This window comes from Protopterus annectens, chromosome 4.part1, assembly GCF_019279795.1.
Source record: "Protopterus annectens isolate FY-2018-M chromosome 4.part1, PAN1.0, whole genome shotgun sequence".
Taxonomy (NCBI): domain Eukaryota; kingdom Metazoa; phylum Chordata; order Ceratodontiformes; family Protopteridae; genus Protopterus; species Protopterus annectens.
This window is the reverse complement of record NC_056734.1, coordinates 1,015,542,483-1,015,562,616: the sequence shown is the minus strand read 5'-3', so window position 1 is coordinate 1,015,562,616 and position 20,134 is coordinate 1,015,542,483. Positions and strand designations below refer to the sequence as shown.

General features: G+C 38.5%; 1 protein-coding gene across 1 annotated transcript in view; it reads right to left on the bottom strand.

The window, feature by feature from the left end:
• RFC4 (replication factor C subunit 4) overlaps positions 1-20,134 on the bottom strand; it is a 1,279,614-nt gene that overhangs the window by 463,222 nt on the left and 796,258 nt on the right. The window contains exon 5 of the mRNA XM_044070726.1: positions 4,090-4,233. Within this exon, the coding sequence (XP_043926661.1) occupies positions 4,090-4,233 (144 nt within the window). The remainder of the gene's footprint in view (positions 1-4,089; positions 4,234-20,134) is intronic.

The following is a 20,134-nucleotide window of genomic DNA, read 5'->3' as shown; positions in this document are numbered from 1 at the left end:
GTTAGTCCTGCTGATGAAAAAAAAAAAGACTTGTGAAATTTTTTTCCACTGCTTTTATTGCAGAGAAGACAGACAGTAACGGTAAAAGTACACCAAGTTGATAGGATTACCATCTTTGTCTCTTTCTGCACAGCAGTCCCGATTTAGACAATTGTGTCCAGCGAAGCATGAAAAATGGCAAATATGTTGATATTTTACAAGCAAAAAATATTATCTGACTTTTCTCTTTAAATGTCATAGAAAGCTGACAGTCTAGATTTGAGTCATCATATCATATATACAGTATAAACAACCAGTATTATTCATCAGAGTCTTTATTTTGGAAATAAGATGAAAATAATTCACTTTAACTTGATACTGGCATGATCTGTCTTGCACGATCTCAAGTTTCAGTAAGAAAATCCCACTTTGGGCATCTAAAAAATGGCAATCCTAATAGCTGACCACATTGTTTGCATGGTGATACACTTGCAGGCAGTATTTTCTGCAACTGCAACAGTTTCTGTAACTGCATGCTGCAATAAAACAAATCAAGGGGTAGCAATGTAACAGAAGTGGGGAAAATATAATGCATGAAGGCATAAATTACCAGCAACTTAAACAAAGTACCAAACACCAAATTAAACTAAACACTACTATTCTAATTTACAATGGGAATACAAAATGAATCCACAAAAATTCTGGAACACAATCAATAAGATACTTCATCCTAGCCAAACCACAACTCCCAACTCCTCCGTCCAACTTACCTGATAACACAAACAATAGTGCTGAACAATTTAACATATTCTTCAGTGAAAGTGTTTTAGCACTGACTGAGACTAGCAAGTCTCCCACAATGCCAAGACCCAACAATCCAAGCAATATTGTAGATACATTCTCATTTCAGACAGTCCCAAAACAAACTATTGCAAAACTATTAAAGAAGTTGAAACCCACTTCAATGGCAGCAGATAATTTGAGATATTCTGCTGGCAAGTTAACAGCAGATGTTATTGTCTTACCTGTGTCAATACTTATAAACGGCACTATAACAGAACAGTATGTCCCAGCTATTTGGAAAATTGCATATATTATACCACTACACAAAGTAGGCAATTCAACAGAACTAACAAACTACAGGCTCATTGCTATACTTTCACTAGTTTTTATAATTCTGTAAAGATGTAGCCACTTTCAACTTCTTAAGCACCTTCTAAACAATAATCTCCTCTCATCGTCACATCATGGATTCTGACTATATCACAGCACTACAACAGTGCATCTAAGTTTCACTAATACTATAAATAAATTCAGAGACGGTGGCAAAACAGTGTCTTCAGTCTTTTTGGACATGTCTAAAGCATTTGATACAGTTTCCCATCCTAAATTACTGTCCACACTGAATAATCTTAATATCAAATATGATGCTGTTAACTAGTTTCAAAGTTATCTATTTTAGCCGCCAGCAAGCTGTGAAATGGAAGCAAGATCTATCCCCACTCCTTTCTGTTGCACTTGGAGTCCCTCATGGTTCAATCCTAAGGCCCCTCCTCTTCAGCATATCCATAAATGACCTTAATACTGCCTCCTCTCCAGCATCTATCATACAGTATACAGATGATTCAACCCTCATATGTGCAGCATCTACAATAACAACTTCTTACAGACACAAAAAAACCTTCTGATATTGAAACATGGCTAGCAAACTCACAACTCATTCTCAACCCTAATAAAACTAAACTTATGATCTTTCAGCCATCTAAACCTACTAACCTCCCAGCTAACTTTTATATCACTGCCAGTAATACTAGGATTTTCCCACATTCCCAAACAAAATTATTAGGCGTCATAATTGACAGACTAAAATTTGACATACACATTTCTAACACAATCAAAAACATTCACAAGAAAATGGGAAAAACGTATAGAAACAAAAAATTCTTAACAGACACTGCAAGAATAGCCATAGCTAGAACCCAGCTTCTATCCTCACTCATATGCATTCCCCATACTTACCAACCTCAAAAAGTCAGAACTAAGTAAATTAGAATCATGTCACAATAAGACTGCCAAATTTGCAACAAATTCTACACATTCAACCCATCACTGTCAATGCCTAAAACATTTTTTTTGGTTGGAACTACCTCATGTCATGAACTATAACCAGTTAGCTCACAAAATAATGCATAATCCTGACAACATACCATCCTTACAAAATCTTCTACAACCCTACTGTAACATTCGTAGTATTTAATCATTTAACAAAGACTTACTCCGAGTAACCAAAGCATCAAATACAGCAGGCAACTCTCTTTATTCTAACTTTGCTGCTAAAAATTGGAATACCCTTCCACATAGTATTAGATCCATAAGCAAGCTTAATCATTTCAAAATATCTCTCAAAACACACTTATTTGAATCCTGGCTTTGCATAACACTCCAGGTTAATTATTAACTTAGCATTACTTATACAATTTGGTTGTACGTACTAACTCTTAACATATCCCTTCTGACAACACTACTTCTCTATAAGTAATTACATTCCTAGCTGCAACTCTCACCATGGAAACATTACTAACTATGCACTACTTTGCCCAAGTGATTCTCCCTACTTAATTTCCTAACTAATGTTATGCTCCTCCACGTATACAAGTTCAACCATATATTTGTCTATATTCAAGTGTTTAACGTCTTGTTCTATTTGATAATTTGTATATACTTTTGTTTTTACATTTTATCCTGTAAATGTGTTAACACTCATTTTTTGTCTATAATTTCTATTACTTGATGTTATGACTTTGTATGCAAGCTTAGGCTGGAGCTTTTTTCCCAGGCCTCCACTGAAAATGGGCACTGTCCCAATCGGACCATCCCAATAAACAAATGTAAAATAAAATACAATAAATTTGTCTCACAGTTAAAAAAGCTCATAACACATCCAAGAACAGATAGTTGTACTGTGCTTGTAAACATTTCTGAGTAAAAACGGCAAGCATGTTATAACATTTCTTCAAAATTCAGGATAAAACAAATTATCTTCCTACTATAGCAGACAGTGGTGAGTAGCAGAGCCAGATACATGAAGTACTGATTTACAAGCTCTAGGACTGCAATGGTAGCTCTGACCCCTTCAGTAAGAGTGTGTGTGTGTGTGTGTGGGGGGGGGGGGGGTCTGTCACTATTCACAACATATGACTAAAATGACTATCCTTACAAAAGCCCAAAAGCATGCAGGTTAGCTACTTTCTTTGGTTAGAGCTATATAACTGCTAATAGTTCAAAACAATCCCTGAGAGACATGTTTAAGATGGCTATTCAGGGAAAAAAATACAAGCACTCCTGATACAGGATGTCTGTAACATGCTTGTGATTCACACTACTGCCACTGTATCTTGTTAGACTAGAAAGACAAATATCACTTCCTCGTGTCTAGCATGACTCACACAAATTGGATTTTCAACAGATTCTTGGAAAGGGGACAAGAAAGCACTAAAACAAGATCATGTTAACATGGCAGGCCTCATGTTAGTCCTTTTGTGGAAAACATAACATTTTATAAGAACCTAGAGTAATTTTGATGCATTAAAACATGGCAAAAAACAAAAACAATAAATAAATATTTTTGACTTCCAAGGAGGAGTTCTCCTTTAACTTTTAAGCTGAACTTTCTGTGCTATACAGACAAAATTTAATCACAGAAATGTATCTTTTATCAGACGACAAACACATTAATAGAGAAAGTACAACTGTTTTCTAATTTCTAATGGGAAGGGGCAGCACAGCAGATTTATTAGTAATCTAGATGCACAAACCAACCTATGCCAACAAAGCCTATAGGATAACAATTAAGAATTGCTGTTCAAGTGACTGCTAAAACATTAAATCATCTGTCTGCAAGTCAGGCTACATAGTAACCCAGAACAGTTACCATTACAATACCAGAACTCCGAAAATGACCACCACAGAAACTGGGTCTTAAAACAAGGAGATACTTCCACCTATAAGCTAACCATCAAAATGTAAATGCTGTAGAGAATGTAGTGGCATAAGATACAGAAAATTAACAAGACTTGGTTGGTTAAGCATTGACAGTAGTTGCACACCTACCTGCTTACGTAGTTGCAGATGAGGCAGAAACGTGTTGTCTTGGACTCTTTCTCCATTGTGCGCCTCAATGCAGCCTGAGCTGCTCCTGTCATGGAGTCAGCCTCATCCAAAATAACAATTTTGAATGGAGGGCAAGGCTTGCCACTGGAAGAAACATCAGAGCAATATGTTTAAAAAGACCAGGTTCTGAGATGCCTGTCACAAATCATAGAAAACAAATGGCAAGTGAATTACTAAGGCTAAAAATACCAATAATCTGATGCATAATTCTGGGGTAAAAAAAAAAATCATAGTAAGATAATGCTTTACTGAAACCTAAATCAAAGTTCGTAAAGTAAAACAGTCTTGGAAGCTTCCCATTTTAGACACGCTCCTCGAACAGAAACTACTGTCTCCTCAAAGTTTCTGGGGAGTAAGGCTAGATCTAACTGAATTCACATTCCTCTAAATACTCTTTTCAAAATGGGCAAAACCTAAATATGACATGTAGCACTTCTGCCTTTATGCTCACGGCTCATTACCCTTGTTAGCGCTGTCAGTATGCTCACGGTTCATTACTCCCAGCTAACTTTTTTTCACTCTGGCTCCCTCCTCTCGGCTCTTATACTTCCCCTCATTCCTTACCCACTTAACTCACTTGCTCTATATCCCTTTCTCATCCTTTATCCTGTTTTCTTCTCTTTATTTATTTATTATCAGTTTGATTACCGGGGAAGTCCACTGGGCCAAGAAGTGCCCATTTTCAGTGGAGGCTCGGGGAGAAAAGCTCCATAAGCAATACAATAATGGTTACAATACAAGGGGAGAAAAGCTCCATCAGCAATTCAATACAATAAAGGTTAAAGTACAAATCAGGTTTACAAAGTAACACACAATACAATGAAGGTTAAAATACATGGTGAGAAAAAGCTGCATCAGTAATACAATACAATAAAAGTTACAAAGTGAAATTTTTTTTTTTTTTCAGATGATCACAATATTTACATACTTGGAGTCTGCTGGTTCTGGATCTTTGGAGCATTAAGAACAAGTAAGAGAGAATAGTGGAGTGGGAGTTAGCAGAGCCTAGTGGGATCCCAGTATTTTATGTGGGGTGAAGGCGGAGCATTTCCATTTGGAAGATAGGTGAAGGAAAAGTTGGGTCTTGAAGGATTCAGTGTTAAGTATAGTCCTAAGTGAAGGAGGCAGAGAGTTCCATTTTTTACCTAGGGTGAAGGAGAGTAGATGCTGGCCAGCGGGATGTTTGGGTTTGTGGATGGAGATTAGGTTTTGGTTTCTTCTTGTGTTTCAGATTGTCACTACTATCAAAATGCTAGTGTCTTATAGTCTAATTTTCCACCTATAATGATGTATATTTACTGTAATAGTTTCTACTTGTAACAAACTTTTTCTTCTGTTCTTCATGTGCTTTATTATATATTTTTACTGTCATTACAGTCTTAACTCCTGTATTAATATTTCTTTTTACATGTATTTGGAGAGCGTGTTCCCAGGCCTCTGCTGAAAATGGGTCTCCCTAGACCCTGTCAGACTTTCCCAGTAAGCAAATATCAAACAAATAAAGAAATTTGAAGCTTGTCAAAGTATCGCTTGGGAGAAGGTCGTTTGTCTTAAAGCAATTTCTAAAAGTACCTTTGGTGGAACAGATCTTTGGTTTCAATTTTATTTCAAAGTAATCTGCTTTGTGATCAGACCTAACAGGTGAAGAAGATAAGCAAGGGATGGTACAACATGCCCCCATATCAGTACCAAGGACAAGATTCAAGATGCTACTCCCAATTGTTTCAGGGTGTTTATATTGACCTACTGGTAAATGACTGACTACATAAAAATAAATAAGTTGAGAAGAAGGTTAAGGCATGGATGGAGGAGGAAAGTTAGAAGATAAGTTACTTTTGGCTAAGGTGTATGCAGATGATGCTTTAGTAGGAATGGATAAGGAAGTACATTAGGAAAGGAAGGATTTAATCTAACAAAGTAGAATTTCAATTGTTTAGAGGATCTTCTGGAAAAAATATTAAGAAAGAATAGCATCAGAAGAATGTTAGTGTCTGGAAATTATTGAAGTCTTCCTGCAGCCTCAGTCACCTCTGAATCACCTGATAAAAGATATGGCGATCAACATCAGGAGGCAGGCTCTGAGGTGGACCTGGCACTTGCCCCAAACCATGGAGGGCCTCCATGAATAGGGTTGGAAGAACTTCCTGTAAGAAAGACCCAGTCATTCTCTCTCCTTCTACCAGAGGTTGAGAATAAATAATTTTGTTCTTTCTTCAATGCACCATGTGATACTGTGTATGATCAGCAGTAATGGGAAGAAGGTGAACACTAAACCTCTCATGCCACTCTATGGGAAGTGCCTCCTCCACAGAGGCCAGTGGGAACATCAGAAAGATCTACTGGAATTCCCATGCTCATGGGACAGAATATGTATCCATTGCTATCTCCCAATTTGCCCTGCATCGGCAAGTTAAAAAGATGGAAAACTGCTTCCTCACCAGTGGTAAATACACTGACCTCTGTGACTGCCTCACTTCCAGGAGACCCTGGCAATACACAGACTTGCAATCTACAGTCTCAGGAAGGGACTGTGGGAGAAGTACAGACAGAATACTTGAGGTTGATAACTTCCTCTAAGAAGTGAAATAGCAATAATATAGCAATGTCACAGTTTATGATAGACTCCCTCACTTGCACAAACTATATCAGTGTGGGCCCAATAATGCACTAGCTGTCTATCCAAATTTATTTTATTTTTTGACGGGGTAGGTCTACTGACCCTTTAAAGTCATGACCCGGGTATGGTATATGCATATTATAATAGTAACGTGTTTGTCATATCCCTGTAACAACTACAACTAGATTCATTGATTAGGTACATGCCTAAGTCAACTCTGAATTCTTCCTTATTGATAGAGCTTTAACTTTTTTACGTATATTATTCCATGTGGCAGGACTAATGCGTGGAAAAGCTTTTTCAACAATTTTATTTTTCAAAAGGGGCTTTGCAAGCGAGACTACTTCTCAAAGTGTAGGTGTGTTCCTTTAAAAGCAATTCTGATCTTACTGGTGGATAGTATAAGACTTTTAAGATTTTAAATAGTAAGCAGATGAACCACTGAATGTCATTAATTATGTTAAAAGTGGTGCAACCAAGGGGTTGGCTAACAGAACAAATCCAAAGATTTTATTTTCAACCTGCAATGTGCAATTGCTGGAGCCACACACATTGTAAAGATTGGGCACAACAGGCAAGCTAAAGAACTTTAAGGAAGTAAAATGAAAGTGGTTCCCCATGCTGCAAACCTGAGAACATTTTTATGTTTTTTGACACTGGGAATCTGCAGTTGGGCATCCCTTACGTCTAATGTGACCAACAGGGCCCAATCTGGAATAAGCAGGAGGAGGTGTTTGAGTTGTCATTTTGAATTGTAGTACTCAAGAGAAACTTTTTTTCCCCTTAACTATAAAAGCCCTAGGATGGGCTGCCACATATCTTCTTTCCTTGGAACAGGGAAAAGTCTCAAACCTTTGCTGGAACACTTTCTATGAGCCCAGACTGCAACATCTCTTTCAGAAATGCAATGATTAGTTGTACCCTCTCATTCAGGGATGGCCAGAATACTTATTTCTAAGACAATATCTTGGAATTGTAGTTTGCATCTGTTCCTTAGAATTTTAGGCACACACTGATCTTGGGTGATTAGTTTTCTTTGTTAAAAAAAAAAAAAAAAAAAAAACTTCTCCCACTTTTCCAAAGTTAAAGGGTAAGTAGTGAGGTGTTGGGATGGGCTTGGAGGGGCAGCCTGATTGAGTCACTGCTGGTCCTTCATGGTGTCGTGACCTTGAAGACTTACAGGCTTCTCTTTAGTTCTTGCTTAACATTCTCTCTTTCTTGTATTTTCTTTTTTTCCCTTTGCCAGGCCTGCCACATTCCTACTTAAGGTGTAAGGGCTACGTCTTTGCTGGGTAATTCCAGACGAACCTAGGTGCTTGAGTCTGAAAAATCTGTTCCACAGACTGCATTAGTCTATTTCTCTTTTACCTCCAGCTTCATAAAGACTCCTTGACGAGTGTGTTCAAAGATAAGATGCTTATCCACCGGTACATTTGCACTCTGCTAAAATTATAAACATTTCAAAGGAGGAAGCTTAGACCTTTAGGAAAAAAAGCCTTGTTAGAGTTAGTTTTAAACTTAAGCCACAGTTTAGGTAACCTTGTACTCCTGCAAGCATCTCAACTGTATATTTTTACTGTACCTATGTATTCTAGATCAAGTCTCTCAACCTCTGTTAATATCTATTCAAAATTTTCAATTGTATACATTTGTTATACCAGCTCATAATGCTGCATTGTCGTCTTTGCCCCGGAGTTGTGGCTGAAAAGGGTCTCTGGACCAGTCCACTCACCTGGTTAACAAAAATGAAACAAACAAAATAAATGAACAAATGAATGAATGAATAAATAAAAAATAAATGACAATGCACAAGCTTTCTCTTAACATTGAGGACAGTGCTCCTTCTAGACAATCAAGCACGTCTCCAGATACATAAAACCATTCAGATTTCCTTGGGGCAGGAAAGAAAAAGTCTAGCTCCCTGGATGAATTGCCAAAAACATCTTCGGCAACATCTAACACCGGAGGGGCTTGCTAGAATTCTGGGTTCAAGCAGACCCAAGTGGGTTCTATTTGTGATTTGTACCTCAGGGCATTTCTTATTAGAGTGACAAGAATTCTATGATCTCACTTTTGGTCTCAGGAGGCATGGCAGAAACATCAGTCAGGAGAACATGCAAAATGTCTCCAGAGTTGCAGCCTGCAGATTAGACACGCCAGAAGCCTCTGACGAGACAAACCCTATGGTGGGGGCTGCAAAAGTGATTCACTGTTTGAAAAGTTCATAGTGGATAGGTGTGTACTATGAACCTATAATGCACATTTAACAAGTGTTTTTGCTAGTCTGTATGCAACAACTCTTCCTTCACTTTTCAGTCTCACAGCATAGTCCACTGCTTCTTCTACAGTAATTAACACTTCATTTATCTGCCTTTCATACCATCCACACCATCACACACTACTTCTCAGCTTCTGACTTCAAAATATTTTCATAAAAAAATGTAATCTGTATTTCCTAGCATTATTATTCCTCATTTGATCTCGTAAGAAAATGTGAGTAATTTTTTTGAAACAGAGTAAGGGGAAAGACGACGACAGAAGTGTTAAGGACAACATACGAAAAGCTATGGGTGTTGTTAATGGTGAATAGATGGACAAAGTCAGGTGAAAGGCTGCTGAGGGGTAAAACTAGGATGTCCAATGGGAACTTTACAGAGGTCTTAAACTGCTCTTGTTATTGTCATATTACGAGGATTTAATAATAGACGTTAAAAAATAAAGTATGGATGAAGGTAGTGGTATAGAAGAGAGCCTAAAGAAGGTATGGTTCAAGTTAGGTAGGCAAAAAAGTAAAGTATTTGGGGATAGAGTAAAGACAGATGGAATCTAGTTTATAATGAATGAATCTGTGCATTAGGGATCAGATTTAGAAAATATGAGGTGGTAAACGCAAAGAGAAGTAACAGGAAATAAGAACAATAACATTATGGTGGAAAGTATCTGAATTGTCATATTATAAGAAAATGTATCTGTTAAATATATATAATCTCCAAATACGTTGCCTGTGCACGTATAAGGTGAAACGAGTGTACGGAACGTTCAAATTCCACAATAAAACAACAAAGTAAATCCAGCACAGCACCACAACACCATCAACCGTAAATAAATGACATTTTGCTCCTCCTGATGTCTACGAAGTTTATTTACGGTTGATGGTGTTGTGGTGTTGTCATGGATTTACTTCACTGTTTTGTTGTGGAATTTGAACTTTCCGTGCACGCGTTTTACGTGCACAGGCAACATATTTGGAGATGGTATACTGTAGAGTGCCTGGTGCTGTTATTCGTGGTGCCTACACTGGTGGGCAAGATTCACTATTTTCCTTATTAGAGTGGATTTACAGTGATTTTGTTCGTTCTATGGCAAAAGGGGGAGATTTATGTAAATATACTGATACGTTGAATCTGGATAAAGAAGATAATACATGGCTTGATGGCAGACAGTGGAATGCTGTTAATGTGAGTAATACAGACATTAATACCCTGCCGCAGATGCAACATGATTTTAAAGAACTGTCTTTTGGTACCAAAAAATATCGCTCTACTATATGGCATATTAAACTGTTAAAGGCTTATCTGGGTGCTTGTATAGCGCCAATAGGTCTGCGTGTTTATGTGGAACCAGGTGTAGGGAAAGAAAACAAAAGTTTCATAGAAAAATGGCACCAAATACAAACTACAGCTTTGAAGCTTTTCACTGAATTGTTAATTTCGTTTTATGAACAGAACCTAATAGACGTCAAACAGCAACTGGATGACTGCTTAGAGTTGGTACAAAAATACAACGAAATGGAAGAATTTAAGGGTTTATTTAATAAATACATGGAAGATATGAATGTTTTTGAAAATTATGTAAAAGTAAAGAAACTTAAAAAGTTTAATAGAGATATGGGTGATGCTAAAAGTGATAAAACCCACACCTGGAAACAATATAAAAGAGCGGTGAGATTTAGTGATACTAACAAACCTAAACAAATTAAACAAGTCGATTTTAAAAACCACTCGTAATATGGACAATATTGAACCCAGTACATCAAAAATGTCCTCAAATGCCTTAAGCACTGACACTGATTTGGAAGTAGGTGAACTGGCTGATGTACAATCACCTATACACAAGAAGGCTAGATCTAGGGGGTTTAGAAGGGGTGGAAAGAAACATCGAAAAGAGAGAATTTGAGAGAAATGGAAGAAAGATTCGAGAGATTGGTGAAGGAGAAATAAGTGATGAAGGACTCATAGTAAATCTTACTGAATACCAGCTAAATGATGATGAAAAAAGCAGTGTTAAATAAAAGATTTAACTATGTACCTTCTTTTTTCTGTCTCAGCATAATATATGCATGGATGTTGAAAGTTTTTGTAGGAGCCTAAATTTGAAATATTTTTTTCATGCCAAGAGTGATTTCTCTATAACTTCTGAATTTAGATTTAAAAAAGGTACTTTTGTACACCCGTATCACCCAAGGGTGAAGATGTTTGAGGAAAGTGTACTACGTGAACTACATAAAAATCACAGCAACATTTTTAGACACCATAGTTGCAATTTGACAGTTAAAGAATGGGCTGCTTTAAAAGGCTTAATGGAAAATAAAGATTTAGTTATACTTAAGGCCGATAAGGGTGGAGCTTTGGTAGTGTGGGACATTAATGGTTATACTAATGAGGTTAAAAAACAATTGGGAGATAGCAGATTTTATCAAAAACTGCTTTTAGATCCCACTGCTGCCCTTAAATAGAATACTGAAAAGACCCTAAAAGATTATAAATCTAAGGGCTTTATTAATGATACTTTATTAAAGGAATTAATGGTTGATAACCCCAAAATCCCAATTATTTTATATCCTACCAAAAATACACAAAAATGTTTTCCCTCCCCCAGGTAGGCCTATAGTGTCAGGGACTGGGTCCCTAACTGAGCCTATTTCAGCATATTTAGAAATGCAGTTGAAACCATTATCCCTTATTACATCTAGGATTAAAGATACAAATGAGTTTTTGCAACTGATGGATGATATAATGTTACCGGATGATTGTTATATTTGCACACTTGATGTACAAATCATTGTACACTAGTATTCCTCATCATGGGGGAATAGAAGAGGTCAAATATTGGTGGTCACAATTTGGACAACATTCTGTTGAACACTTTCTTTTTGATAGATTTGATAAAAATTGTGCTGGAGAATAATGTGTTCTTTTTTGGGAATGAATGTTATTTGCAGTAAAATGGAACTGCAATGGGTACTAAATTCGCACCAATATATGCAGATCTTTTCATGGGGTACCTGGAGTGTAGTTTGATCTATGAAAATAGTGTTCCATTTAAATCTAAATTAATAATGTGGCATCGTTACCTTGATAATTGCTGGGCCATTTTGTCCAGCTCCTTGAATTAATGGAACACATTCGTAGACCATCTAAATTTTAATGTGTTTGATATGGTCTTTGTAGATAAGAAAGAAAAAATGGCTATTGATTTTTTGGATGTGCATGTAGTTAAAAACAGGGATGGTACTTTAAGTACAAGCCTGTTTAGGAAACCATTTAAGAAGAATTCTTTATTAAGGGCGGACAGTTGCCATCCAAAACATATTATATTAAATATACCTAAAAATCAATTCCAAAGACTTAGACGTATATGTAGTAATGATGTGGAATTTCAGGAAGAAGTCAGACAAATGGGGAATAGATTTATACAGAGAGGTTATAACAAAAGAGTTATAAATCATGAAATACTTAGGGGATCCAACATGGAAAGAAGTTCAATTTCTGTATCTGAGCAACATGGTGAGAATACCAAGGGAGTAGTTCCTTTAAGGTTTATTACTACATTTGGCACCTGTAAATAATTTTGTGCTATAATTAATAATTTTTGGCACATTTTGAATCAAGATCGATTTTTTGATAGGTACCTTATGGAATATTGTAAATTTGGATACAGGAGAGGTAGAAATATAGGGGAATCACCTTCATGGTATAAGAAAATGGAGGATAAAATCAAAATTGAGTACCACAAGAGGGTGTAATCCTTGTGGTAGATGCACATATTGTAAAATTATTCTTAAAACAAAATCTTTCACCTCTATTAATACATCAAGGGTCTATGATGTTCAACAGCTAATAACCTGCAGGACAGAATGGATAATATATATGGCAGTATGTCAGTGAGGGGGCGTTTTATATAGAGTGGCATTACATATAAGTGACATTAAATGCCAGCGGGTACGAAGTGCCCTATATAAACATAAAATTGATCATGTCACGGCACACTTTATATTTATAGGGATCGATACAATACATAGTAAGAATATGAGGGAGGCCGACAAACATTTATTGATGGACAAAAACCAGAGAATGTGGATTTTGAATTTGGGGGCCTTATATAAACCTGGTCTAAATGAGTTTCTCGAAAAAGTTAGTTATTGGTTTTTGGGTGAATAAAGTTAAAGTTAAAGAATAAACTAAGAATCTTATAAGTCACTAATATATATATATATATATATATATATATATATATATATATATATATATATATATTTGTTTTTTTTTTTAGTTATTTTTGATATATTAATTTAGATTAAATTAGATAAGAATTGCATTAACTATAGGATTTTTGTATTTTTCTGTATTTTTACATATATTAATGATGCTTGCACAGAATAATGGGAAAGGTCTCTTTAAGGGGGGCATATTTAATATTTTCATGATGAGGCACTAGGTACAATCCACTGATGATGCCTAAGAGGTGAAACGGGTTTGGAGTTTGTATTTTTACCGTCTGCGAGCTATTAAAGAAATTTTGCTCCTTCCGATGCCTATGAAGTTTATTTACGGTTGATGGTGTTGTGGTGCTGTGCTGGATTTACTTGTTTTGTTTTATATACATATATATATATATATATACATACATATATATATATATATATATATATATATATACACACACACATATACACACACATATATATATATATATATATATATATATATATATACACACACACACACACACACACACACACACACACACACACACACACACACACACACACACACACAAGTTGGCTTATTTAGGACAGATTTAAATGTTTCTACAAAAAAATGAAAAAAGAAATGCTGAGGGAAAGGAGAAATCAAGTGGCAAAAAGGGTACACAGGCCATATTAAAAGCAAGAAATGCAGAAACAGATGCGGTAAGAAAAGGGTAAGCAACTGTGAAGAAAAGGAATATCACAGAACAAAAAATTATGGAAAATAAAAAAGTGAGATAAAAGGGAAAAGGAAGGATGACAAAGTACTGATGAAAAAAGTACAGTTGTTTACACTTACCATAAAAGTAGATGTTCGAGTGTATTCATTGTTGCAGTACATTTGGGTAATCCTGCTGGCAGGTTGCCCTCAAGTCGGCCTGAATTCCAAAGTCCTGGGTCCTGCGTCGGCTGCTGTCACCCCTTCCCTGATGTCAGGGGCATAAAAGCAGCAGCCGACGCCATTTTCTTTAGTTTTTCTTGCCCCAGATGTCAGGTGCCCCCCTAAAAGGGTAGCCAAAATGTACATATATATAAAAATACATGCACCAATATAAACTTTACCTTCATCTACAAGCAAATACACCACATAGGTTGTATAAATCAGAGAAGGAAAAATAGGTTCCATCAGAAGAAAAGGGGGATGGTGGGTGGGTAACCTGGACTGCAACAGTGAATACACTCCAACATCTACACTTATGGTAAGTGTACACAAATGTACTATGTTCTTCGTGTTTCACTGTTGCAGTCACTACATTTGGGTAGAGTCCCAAAGCTATGGTTGTGAGGCTGGAGCTAAACAGCATTACGAGCGGCTATGAGGTCCTGTAGAACTGCAGTGGCAAAGCCTGCCCTGGATTTAGAGTAGAGTGGCAGATGATAGTGCTTTGTAAAGGTGTGCACTGAACTCCAAGTAGCAGCCTCTAAAATGTCCTTGGTTGGTACTCCCCTGAGAAATGCTGCTGAAGTGGCCGCAGCTCTGGTTGAATGTGGCCTAATGCCCTTAGGCACTGGCTTGCCATGGTGTAAATAGCAGAAACGAATGCAGTGGCCTATCCACTTTGAAATAGTCTGCTTTGAGATGGCCTTTCCTTGTGATCCTGCAGCATATGTCACTAGTAAATGCTCTGTTTTTCTGAAAACTATGGTTCTGTCCAAGTAGAATCTAAGCTGTCTGTGTACGTCCAAATAATGCAGAATTCTCTCCCCCTTGTTCTGTGGATTTGGATAAAAAGTTGGCAGATGAATAGTTTGGTTAAGAGCCACACTGGACACCACCTTAGGCATAAATGTTGGGTTTGTCCTCAGCGAGACCCTGTCTGGATAAAAAATGATAAAAAGTTCCACAGCCATGAGTGCCTGTAGCACTGAGACTAGTCTTGCAGAAGTTATTGCTAGGAGTAGAGCTGTTTTCCAAAATAAAAACTTTATATCAGCAGTAGCAGCTAGCTCAAAAGGAGGCAGAGTGAGTTTTTCCAAGACATAGTTGAGGTCCCATGCAGGCACTGGTGATCTCCTTGGAGGCCTTAAATTTTTGGCTCCTCTGAGGTACTGCTTTAATAGGGGATGAGAAAAGATTGGTGGCTCTGTATTGTAATGAGCCGAAATGGCGGAGGCATGAATTTTAATAGATGAAAAAGATAGGCCTTTGTCCAGCATCTCAGTTAAGTATTGCAAAATCTGAGGAATATTTGGGACAGCTGTATCAGTTCCTTGTGCCTAGTTCCAAGCACAGAATCTCTTCCATTTTCCAGCATAAGATCTTCTAGTACTAGGCCTTTTGGCTTCCAAAATGACATCCATCACAGCTTTACTGAGAGGTGTGTTTTGTAGAACTACATTATCCGCCATGCTGCCGGGTTTAAAGTCCAGAGTTGGCTGTGCAGGATCTGATTGTTTTGCTGGGACAGTAGATGAGGTATATGAGGTAAGGTCCAAGCTGGGCATTGAGACAAGTTCCTTAGGATTGGATACCAGTACTGGCGGGGCCAGTCCGGGGCAATCAGTGTCATCTTTGGCTTCTCCTGTCCAACCTTTAGGAGTACCTTGGGGAGGAGAGGCAGTGGGGGAAAGGCATATACTGATAGTTTTTTCCAGCTGAAAGATAGGGCGTCCACTTTCCATGCTTGTCTGTGATAAGTCCTTGTGCAGAATCTTTTCAGCTGGTAGTTGTGAGGGGAGGCAAATAGATCTATGTCTGGGCATCCCCATTTCCTTGTTATCATGCTGAAGACTTGTGGATCCAGCTGCCACTCGTGGGGATCTATGAGGTTTCTGCTTAGTTAGTCTGCCAGAGTATTTTCCCTTCCTGGCAGGAATTCTGCCTGCAGATGTACTTGGTAAGTCAATGCTGTGTACCACAAAGTCATGGCTAGTCTGCAAAGGTGGTAAGAATGTGTGCCCCCCTGCTTGTTTATATACCACATGACCGTGGTGTTGTCTGTCTTTATCTGTAGTTGTCCTGGAAGAAGTAGGTCCTTGAAGGCTGTCAGGGTATTTTGAACAGCTAGCATCTCTTTTTGATTGATATATAGATGCATTTGGTTTGAGGACCATGTGCCCTGAATGCATCTTTCTGCCATGTGTGCCCCCCAGGCATAATCTGATACATCCGTTGTTAGTGCCTGCCTGGCTGGGGTTAATGTGAATGGCTGTCCCTTGTTTTGGTGACAAGCCTTTGCCCACCATCGAAACTCCTGTTGCAGGCAGGGCATGAGATCAATCATTGTTTCCAGGCTGTGGCAATGCTGAGTCCAAACCCTTTTTAGGTACCACTGAAGTTTCCTCATATGCAGTCTTGCATATGGAATTAGTAGGATGCAGGATGCCATGAAGCCCAAAGCCTGCAGAATTTTTCTTGCAGATAATTGGGCCTTTGTTGCCAACATTTTGAAATAGGTAGTCAGTTGCCTTTGTTTGTCTGGCGTGAGACAAACCATCTGGGCAGTTGTATTTAAGCTTGCACCCAGGAATATTATCTCTTGAGAGGGTACTAGTTTTGATTTCTTTTCGTTGACTGTGTACCCTAGGCATGTTAGAAGTCTTTTCATAAATGCCCGATGCTGTAGAAGAATGTCCTTGTTCTCTGCTTGAATTAGACAGTCGTCCAAGTAAGGATATATTTGTATTCCCCTTTGTCTGCAGAAGGCAATAACTGGTGCCAGGCACTCTGTAAAGACCCTGGGCGCAGTAGATAAGCCTAAGGGCAGAGCAGAGAATTGGTAATGCATTGAGCCAGCCTTGAATCTGAGATATCTTCTGCATAATTGTCTGATTGGGACATGCAGGCATGCCTCTTTTAGGTCTAAAGTCACAAGCCAAGCGTTCTTGCCCAGCACGGGCAGAAGCTGCTGCAAAGTCAACATCTTGAATTTTGGTATATCCAGGAATGTGTTCAGAATAGATAGGTCCAGTATTGGTCTCCAGGCCTTGTCTTTTCTGGGTACCAACAACAGTCGAGTAAAATCCTTGTCCCTGCTCTTGCTCTGGTACTTGTTGAATGGCCCCATGTCCATGAAGGATGAGACTTGTTTCTGTGCCTCTGCCCATTGATTTTTTGGCAGATCTGGCCAGCCGTTTGCCTTTGGCAGGGTATGGAAATGGAACTTGTAGCCTTATGACACGATATTTATAATCCAGTTGTCCTGGGTTATAATGTGCCAATTTTGAGAAAAAAAGCGAATTTTCCCCCTAAGGGTGCTGCCTGGAGACGAGTGCTTGGTGCAGGCAGGGCGAAGTCATTGGGACTGTTTCCTATATGGTTGTGATTTAGCTACTCCAACTATGGAGGTAGAAGCACCCCATTACTTTAACCTGTATGAACCTTGCGCCTGGGATCTGCCTCTAGGGCGTCTGGATCTGCCCCTTGAGGTCTGTCTGACACAGGAAAGGACCAATTTTTTGTAGGCCAGTGTCTACTAAACCTAGGTGGCTGTACTTGTAAAAAATCTATGACAGTTTGCATAGATTTAGCTTTGTCCTCCAACACCTCTTGTGCCTTAACACCAAACAATGTATCATGCTGTAAAGGTGCATCTAATAATTTAACTTTGACATGATCAGACAGATTTTGTTCCTTTAACCAAGCATGCCTCCTAATTACAGAGCCCGTAACTGCAGCCCTGCAGGAGGCCTCCAAAGAATCAAAACCACATTGCAAAGTGCGCTTTCCAACTTGTTCAGGAGCATGCAATAAATCCTACATTTCCTTTGTTTTCTGCACATTCAGAGTTTAACAACGTTTTCTGTTTAAGCAATGCCATGACATGTTGCTGATTTTTGAGCATATGAAACTGACAGTTTAAGGCCCTTATAGTCAAGGTAGCAGATGTGTAAACCTTTATTCCCCATCTATCCAGTGCCCTGGAATCTCAGTCAGAGCGGGTAGGTTTTTTTTTGCAGCGGAAGCCTTAACTCCTTTGGGACCTTGTGAAATAGTTTCTGGGTCTGCAGCAGGGTTTTTAAAAAGGAATTTATGAGAGTCAGGAACCCTGTAACATCTGTCAGGCTTAAAAGGAGGAGTCAGGGGTAAGACTAGACTCCGAAAAATACATCATCTACTATGTCTAACACAGGTGGAATGGCTAGTGGCCTGTGTTGAGGTAGTAAAAGGAAATCCCTGAGCATCTTTTTAGATTCTGAAAAATCTTGGCTCTCCCAATGGAAATGCTCCCTTCATGGTATGCAAGGTTTCCCCAAAAGAATAGTCCTCTAGAGGAGAAGCTGAAGGAATAGATTCTTCAGCACCAGAATCCTCATTGGGGGGGGAGATATTCCTGATCAGAAAAGGAATCAGAAGAACTGGAAACCTGATCTGAAGATTCATAGTCTCTTGTCTAGGCCTCTTATCAGGAGGGGGATGGGAACCCCTGATCAAGGTAATCAAGTCTTCGGCCATTTTGAGCATCTGTTTTTTGGGCATAGAGGCCTGTCCATGTGGCTCTTGAGTTTGTTTCTTTGCTTTAGAAGGTGCTTTAGTCTTTGCTTTTGAAGCTGAAGTCGGTTTAATGTAAAGATGTTTAGGTCTGAATACACCCTCAGAAGCCGGTGCCTGCTCAGCGGCTCCGAACCCATCTGAAGGAATAGTATCCGAGGCTCCAATACCTTGAGTTTCCAGCGGCATGGCCAACTCCACATGGGAGTCAGTAGCGTGCGGCAGGGGCTGCGAAAGCGCCTCACTGAGAACTGGCGACTGGCTTAGGAGAAGCTTTGTTGTTGGTTTTGGGCCTCGGTTATCTATCTCTCTCCTTTTCTTAGCGTTTTTTGTGAACTCCTGTAGTTGGATGGCTATCAGACGACATTTCTGGATAATTAAACCGGCATCCAAAATAGTTTAAAGCAAAATCATACCGACACTTAATAGTGCGTTGGTTAAATCTAGCACAAAACAGACAACCAGAACCATTGTGATCAGGGCCTAGGCAAGGAATACAGTAAGAATGAAAGTCCTTATGAGGTATTTGCTTTCCACAAGAAATACAATTATTTACTTTTTCTGACATCGGTCTGGAGCAAGACAAAAGTTTCCTCAACGGGGTACTTAGCGTTATTGAAGACTTCGGATCTGAAATTCTAACACGAAAATCTCAGGAGTCGGCCGACCGGCACTTGCGAACTGCTTCTGCTTCGGGCACCGCGCGGCAAGAAAGACTAAAAAAAATGGCCTCGGCTGCTTCTTTTATACCCCTGATGACCGGACGTCAGGGAAGTGGCGACAGCAGCCGATGCAGGACCCAAAACTTTGGAATTCAGGCTGACTGACGGCAACCTGCCAGCAGGATTACCCAAATGTAATGACTGCAACAGAAAAACACAAAGAACATCTATTTTGTATACCCATGGACAAAAAAAGAACGGGGACTAAAAGAAGAAATAAAAGATAGACTAAATGTTTGAAGGATTTCATGAAGGAGGGAACTCTTCATGCAGAAGTTTGTTGGATCGGTTACCCATAAATGGGAACATGAAATGCAAACCCCAAGAAGAAAACTTGTATATTTTTTTTAATGTGGAAGAACACCTCAACCCTGTTTTTTGGACTATAAAAAGAATAAAAATGTTTACAGAAAATAACTTTGAATGCTTTAAAGAAAATGATATTATTATGATAATCTATGGTAACTTTAAAGAGAAAGAAAAAACATATATTGATAAATGGGATGAAGTGTTATTTCTGACAATATGGTGTTTGAAGAAAAGAAGGTGTGATGAACGGTCTGGGAAAGAAGACGTGACGATTGTAGCTAATGAAATAGGGAGGTAATATTTGGGGACAACAACAAAATGGTATTATAACTGCTGACAAAACATGATGCAAAAAAAAAAAGTGTAATTTAAAATTT